Genomic DNA, 7,943 nt, shown 5'->3' with positions numbered 1-7,943 from the left:
CCCTCCTGTTTTTTTTTTTTTGAAAAAAAAAAAAAAAAACTTTCCATTTAGGACACAAATCCTATTTTAGGATGTCCTCTTACCATTTTTGCCTGAATGAAATCATAATCATGTAGCTCAGATCTGTCTGAAGCACCAAAACCAGACATGTCCGCATAAGCAATAACATAAACATGTCAATGTCTATGTGCTTATGTATATTTATGACAAAGGAAAAAGCATGTAAATAGAGTCTCACTATGACCACATACAAAACACATCTTTTCATTCATTCTGTATATGCGTGTGCTATTTTCTCAGTTTCTCTATTTTACTACAGCTTTTGGAATACATGATTCTGTCAATTGTGGCATTGAAATATTTTTTTGGAATAACTTACAGTAATAACTTTATATTTGACCGCTGTCCCAGGCAAATCATTTTCTACATACACTACCATACAAAAGTTTGGGGTCAGTTAGAAGAAATTAATACCTTCATTTAAGTGAAAGTAAAGACATATTATAAGATTGCTGTCAAAAAATAAATGTTTTTTTTTTTTACTTTTTATTCATCAATATTAATGGTTTTCGCACATATATAAAGCAGCACAACCGTTTCCAACATTGATAATAATAGGAAATGTTTCTTGAGGAGCAAATCATAATATTAGAATGATTATTAGAAGGATCATGTGACACTGAAGACTGGAGTGATGATGCAGAAAATTCAGCTTTGCAATCACAATTAATAAATTACATTTTAAATAATTTAAAATAGAAAATTTTAGTGACATTTCACAATATTTCAGTTTTTACTGTATTTTTGATCAAATAAATGCATAATATGCATAATATAAATGCAATATTTTAAAAATTCCACAGGTCTCTTCTCTATTATAATAAACATAATTATTTTATTATTGTACAATATCAATAATACTTATATATATATATATATATATATATATATAAAACAAAGAATAAATATATTCTTTAACAAAGAATATATTTATAAATTTATAATATTGGCCATCAGTTAACAGTCATAACATGAAACTAATTATCAGTAGTAGCAGGAATTTCAATAATAATAATGCATTCTTGTTCATATCTACGGTCTCTTTTTCACATAAAAGTTTCAGACCTGAGCTACATAATTGTATGATTTCATTTAAACTGATGTCATAAAATGTCATAAAATACCATCTGTATCCTAAATGGAAAGGTTTTGAAAAAGGCAAAAAAAAGGTTTTCACAATTCAGTCAGGCTGTTTATCTCCAGTACACTTTTCTATATGACAGCACATATTTATTAAAGCGCTAACTGAGCCACATGAATCAATATATAAACAGGTATTAAAAACAAATCCACACACAGATTTGTATATATACCATGTTCTTTTATATGTGCCTGTGGTTTCTAGGTTTCAGGACAGCACAATATTCCACGGGAAAATAAGGTCATTCTGTCCAGAACTGGAACAGACTCCAGTCAAAGCAATTCTCCCCACCTCAAATCACTTGGACACATGGAGCCATGTGGCTATGGAAGAGCATTTTTAGAAATGTCACCTCCAGGCTTCAGTGAGTCAGCTGACCCTTTCGAAATCATAAAGCGAGGGTGTTTTTCGCTTCAGCAGGAGAGATAAAGATGCCACGGCAAACAGCTTTCAGTCCAGGCGTTCAGAGCTTTCTTGTGTAGTAATTAGGCCTTCCTGCCTCAGCTGTAACAAAGTGCCCGTCGAAATGAGAACCTTTGCTACAAAGCCAGCCCCTTCTAAACAGCTATTAATGAAATTTCAGGGCATCTGACATTTCAGTGCTTTTCACAATCACACCCAGATCTTTTTTTTTTTTTTTTTACTAATGGAAGAATTCTAAAGAAAGTGTTACTAAACTATTTCAAAGTTTTAGGATGTGTGAGAGTCTTACTGTCCACCAAAGTCTATGTAGAACCACCTCTGCAGGAGCTCATAGGTCACTAGAGTCACTCCAAACTGAGGTGAGGAGCAAAACACGCGTGCTGAGGGAGAAAAAAAAAAACATTAAAATTAAGCATCAGCATGCAGTCTGTATAGATTTTAGATTTTTTTTTTAAACTGACTTAGTAGAAGGATATAAAGGCATGCTACAACACACCATTATTCCCCCCAAAATTATGTGTTCACCCTATTGTTGATCCAAACCTGGATAGATCAATTCTAAGAAGCTCTTAAGAATGTTTCTAAGTGCAATTCTTGAAAATTTCAAAAGTTCTCAAATATTTTCTTAAAAACATCCATGAGACGACAATGACAGGTTTTGGTGTTATCACACTGTAAGCCTCGCTGATCAACACTATGAAAAAACACCTCAAAGGCCGTCTTTTGTGCTGCCTGCAGATTACCGTAATAATGCTACTAAGCACTAACAGTATTTTTGTTTCTTAAAGAACCTTCTTTTCAGGAGTTTTGTCTTTGGAAAGATCTTAAGAAAAAAGATAAGAACATACTTAAGAACTATTTTTTGAAATGCAAAATATTCTTATTCTTTATTCTTAAGTTAGAACAGAGTTAAGAAGAATTGTATTATTGCGAATGTTTTGTGAACCCAGCTCCTGTGTGACTTTCACTCAACAAAAGGAGAAAATTTCCCAAAAGCAATCACAGAAAGTCCACGGCTGCGTTTCTCAAAAGCAGTGTGAGCTAAGTTGAGCGTAGAGGCCACTGGTGGCAATGGTCCTATGATCTACATAAGTAAGGCTTATGATGCTTTTGGGAAATGCAGCCCAAAGTGGTCCTAAGTGAGTCTGTCAAGCTCCAAAAATGAAAATGAAATTTTAAAAAATCATCGTAAAAGAGAAACAAAAGTTGTCCATACGATGTTTGCACTATATTTCAAGTCTTCTGAAGTCGTATGGTCATAGTTTTCTCTGAGGAACTGAATGAAATTTAAATGATTATTCACTGAAAATCTTCCCCTCTAGGGTAGGTCTCAAATTTGGGCTCAAGTTCAATTCAAATGTGGCGTGTCAAGAAGTGACTGATGTCAACAATGTCCCATCACTGGCATCAAACCAACTGTGACACGTCCTGACACACCATATGTGACCCTGGACCACAAAACCAGTCATAAGGGTCAAATTTTTTTTTTTAATTGAGATTGATACATCATCTGATGTATAAAAGCTGAATAAATAAGCTTTCCATTGATGTATGGTTTGTTAGGATATGACAATATTTGGCCGAGATACAGCTATTTGAAAATCTGGAATCTGAGGGAGCAAAAAAATCAAAATACTGAGAAAATCGCCTTTAAAGTTGTCCAAATGAAGTTCTTAGCAATGCATATTACTAATCAAAAATTAAGTTTTAATATATCTACAGTAGGAAATTTACAAAATATCTTCATGGAACATGATTTTTACTTAATATCCTAATGATTTTTGGCATAAAAGAAAAATCTATCATTTTGACCCATACAATGTATTTTTGGCTATTGCTACAAATATACCCCAGCGACTTAAGACCAGGGTCACATATTTGATTCAATGCCATTTTAGAACTACAACTTTTTGTGGAAAGTTGGAAAGGGGTAAATGATGACGAAATTCTTATTTTTGGCTGAACTGACCCTTTAAAATATAAGGTCGACTGCAAAATCGCTGGTAGCAAAAAATATTAGCACGACTAGTTTCAGGTACGTCTGCAAGATATACCTTCAGCTCCTTTCCAGAAGGCACGAGGCCCCTCCTCCCGAAGAATCTTCCAGAAACAGTCAATGAGTCCATTGTACGTGGTCTGGCCTGCACGGGCAGCCACTTGTAACCGGGTCTTGATAACATCAGCAGGGGTCACCAGGGATGCGGCAGGCATGCCTAAAGAGAAGTCACACGTCAATAAAGAGTCTGATTTAAATTCATTAGAACACTGAAGTAATAACAAAGGATTCAGACATCATATCTGAATATAATAGATTCGTGAATAAAATTCAATTCAGTTTTCAGGCCAGGATTAAAACATTAGCGTATTTAAACATTGTGACTCCATCTATGATTAATGCACAGTGTGTCAAGAATTAGTTCAGTCAAATAAACACCAAAAGCCTATTTTATCAAATATTATAAATATCTCAAGCAGAAAGCACCATTTATCAAATGGTATGCATCCTTTTTTATTTAAAGGTCCAGACAATGCTTAATAATGAGGCTGGCATAAGCCCTGTCCCACGCTGTCCGGCACAAAGGCCACTGTGGCACCAATTCAGCTCTTAATAGCCTAAATCAACGATAGCATTTATCCTGAGCAGGTTCACCGCCAGCACGCCGACACCACCGCATGTTCAAGAGCTTTATTTAAACATCTAAATAAAAGACTTCATCTGAATAATTACAAGCCTTTCTCTCTGTTGACCTGCTCCGATGGACAAAACATTCATTATTAAACACAAAGAACATAAAATATCATTAGCATTAGTGTTATTATCATTAGCAAAATCTAAAATGAAACATTTTCATAGTAAGAAATATAATGTTGTTAAACAATTTTAATTTACACCTGTTGGCGCATTAACTTTAACGCAGGCTAAAAATACTACAATTAAAAACTAGAAAACTGAAATATATGAAATTAAAGATTACAGATATAGAATAAAAACTACATTAAAATGTAATACATACAACCATCCATTTCCTCAAGAAGAGGCATGAGTAAGGGAAAAGGCCAACTGTACTGTTGGTCAGTGCCCCAGAAGTCTGCCTGCCTACCAATAATGGCACACAAACTGAGCGTGTAATTACATTTCCTGAACTGACTGTAAATCACTAATTGCCTTGAAGCTCGAATTGCTGATAAATGGTAAACTGAGTGATACATGCCATAAGAACATACCTAACCATAAAAACTTGCTTTAAACCATCTGACAGATATAAAACATTGGGGAAGACAGGAATGCTAAGCTCTCTCTGACCATGTATGGCTTTTCAATCTCATATCACGCTCAAGTCAAGAAGCAGTAAATCTGAAAAGGCAAAAAGGATTAGAAATAAATATTAATTCTCTTTGACTTACATTCCAAACCATACTGGCTTGGCTAAAGACATCGTCTTTTTAAACAATGTTTTCTTAAAGATGAACCGCAAGAGTAAAATATTAAAAACAACTTCAGATCTGGATCGTATTTTATACGTGACGAGGAAAGAGAGACTTGTAAAAATATTGCAAGTCAGATCTTGGATGTGTTGGCCTGGTCATGCCAGTATCGTAGGATCTGTTTATTGCTCCTGCAGTATGGCTACTTTGGGACTTTGAGATTTTTTTTCCCTCTTTTAACACTCTCAAAGCTCAAAGCACAAACTTCCAGCCTCTATATATTAAACAGTGGAAAATATTCGACCCTTGGCAGGCGCGCTGCACTTCAAAACACAGCCTAAATCACTGAGCACTCTAATTACGGCCAACCACAATGGAGCCAGCGGTGGCAGGCGGCTACCGGAGAGTGCGTGGTGGCTTACCCCCCAGCGCCCCTGCCAGCAAAAGCCTGCCAGGTCCCACTCGCCCGTCTTCATCAGTCAGGGCCGCCTTGGTATGTGCGTAGCAGGGAAAGTAGATGGCCGAGAAGGGGATGTCTCTCAGGAAACAAGCTTTTGCACCCTGGGGGCCAAGAAGACGGACACGTTATGTCAAATCGAAGACATTAATATTTCTTGAGGTATATTACAGAGAGCTTTTTTCATTTGAGGACCACAGTTGTGTAGTATTGTGAGGTTCTGAGATATTCTGGGAGTTCAGTTTATGGTGTGTTAATGTCAGCCCTGTGGAATGAGTCTGTTTTGTGCCGTTTCTGACTTGTCACTTCAAATAAACATTCACCATGGCGTTTTTTTCTTGCAAGAACGGTCGCGGACACTATTCCTGCGTCTGTCACCGCAAACAAAGCCGTACCTTCAACGGGATTCGGTTTCCTCGTTTTTAGCGTGCTGGCAAGCAGCCAGGAGTGGCAGATTTTCCTCTCAGCAGAGCGCTTTAAAGCCCGGCCGAAGTGCGCTTTAGACAGGCTTCATTAGACTCGCAAGGTTAATCTGCAGCGTGTACACAGGTAGCGCAGATAGCCAAGGTATCTCTTTCCTGAAGCGATCTTTGTGCTCTCCTGCGGGCCAGGGCAGACTGCCTGCTGCAAAACCAGATAAAAATCACCCCTGCATCCAAAAGACCAGGCCTGGCTCATCTGCTTTGGCAGAGCCTGGAGTGCCGGAGGTGAGGGTTGTGTTAATGTGGGAACATCTGGATCCACTGGCCCTCAGTGTGCATGATAACTCGACAACAGCACACTCGCAGGTGTGTGTGTGTGTGAATGTGATATGAAGGTTGTGTCTTTGGTTTGGAGCACAGGCAGGGAGTGGTGGTGGAGGCCCTGCAGCGGCAGAAGGGGAGAGGCGGGGTAATTAGGCTGACAAAGACAGCTCTGTGCCTGGGCTGGACCCTGAGGACACACACACACACACACACACACACACACAAAGGAGGTTTGGGTTCAGTATTTTTTTTTTAAAGAAATCAATACTTTTATTCAGCAAGGATGCATTAAATTGATCTGTCAGCTTCCACAAAAATTAAGGAGAAAAACTTTTTCCCAATATTGATAATAATAATTTCAAAAAAAGTTTATTATTATTAGAATATCTGAATGACTTCTGAAGGATCATGTGACACTGAAGACTAGAGTAATGGCTGTTGAAAATTCAATTGTAAACTGTAATAAAATTTAAACTGTAGTATTTCATAATATCAGTTTCAAATGCAGTCTTGGTGACCATTAGCCAAAAAAAAAAATTCTTACTGACACACACACACACACACACACTTCTGAACAAAGTGGGTTTGAATCTGACTTGTGTCATATACACACACTTTTTGAAAGCATTTAGACTTTAAGGTCTCCTCTCCTCCCTATTATTTCCTGACCTCTCTACTGCCTCCATAAATAATTAAAAAAAGTGAACATCAGTTATTATTACAGCATAAACCAACATCAAGTGTCTACGTGTAATTAGCACCACACATAACACCTACGCAGAGGTGAACGCCTCATTCATCTCTCTCCAGCTGTCCATAAAATGTCAGAGAACACAGCCACTGGATGAGATACGACCCAACGCCATCATGGCAGTCCCCACAACGTTGTTTACACCAAAACACTCGCTCTCCGCAACCTCCTGCGCTCCAAGCCTCAGGAATGCAGCCCTGCATCCCTGCTCAGATGCAATCGGCAGCAGCAGAATAACTGGAGATCTTCTCCTGCAGCGCTGCTGAGCCTCTTGGGGAAAACAGGACACAAAAGCAGCACTCAGGGAGCCGCTGTGCATTCATGGTTCTGAGAGGCTGGTGCTACCTGGTCCGACTGCTACAGCAGACCGCAGGGGGTGGATTGAGGCCTGATGGTGTGTGTGTGTGGGTGGGTGTGTATGAGACTTGCTGGAGAACGTGGAGCATGAATGAGGCACTCAGGGATATAAGAGGGAGTCCAGGGAGTCAATCCACAGGTGGGAGGCGCTAGAGAGCTGAGGATGCTCGTCTAGGTCATGTGGTACAAGGTGGATCAGACTGTATTTTGGAGGGCTATTGGAAGAGGTGTTAAATATATAAACAGTTACATACAAAAATACACACACACACACAAAACACTATACTAAATGTAATAAAAAGGCTTAATTCTGCATATTTTTAGGATAGGTAGTATGCAGATAGATATTAAGATTAAGCATGCATGTTATTTTGGTATTTATTGCTTACGACCCCTCACTTAATATTTATAGAGAAAAATATGAAAATAAACAAACATCAATACAAATATAAATATTTTTAAATGTTTTTTTAACTATTTTTCTTGTGCTCACGAAGGCTACATTTATTTGATCAAAAATACAGTAAAAGTAATGTGTATATATAGTATTATTGTGTAATAGTAATATTGTGCAAAATTTAA

The 7,943-nt window shown here is 37.8% G+C and overlaps 1 protein-coding gene across 1 annotated transcript in view; it reads right to left on the bottom strand.

Moving 5' to 3' along the window:
• The window catches only part of LOC107665658 (calcium-binding mitochondrial carrier protein Aralar2-like), a 37,624-nt gene that overhangs the window by 769 nt on the left and 28,912 nt on the right, over positions 1–7,943 (bottom strand). Inside the window, 3 exon segments of the mRNA XM_016456635.1 lie at positions 1,914–2,004; positions 3,679–3,837; positions 5,473–5,611. Coding sequence (XP_016312121.1) covers positions 1,914–2,004; positions 3,679–3,837; positions 5,473–5,611 — 389 coding nt within the window.

The sequence above is a fragment of the Sinocyclocheilus anshuiensis genome, unplaced genomic scaffold, assembly GCF_001515605.1.
Source record: "Sinocyclocheilus anshuiensis isolate Anshui unplaced genomic scaffold, SAMN03320099.WGS_v1.1 scaffold932, whole genome shotgun sequence".
NCBI classification, from domain to species: Eukaryota; Metazoa; Chordata; class Actinopteri; order Cypriniformes; family Cyprinidae; genus Sinocyclocheilus; species Sinocyclocheilus anshuiensis.
Note: the sequence above shows the minus strand (reverse complement) of the source record. Positions and strands in the feature narration are given on the sequence as shown.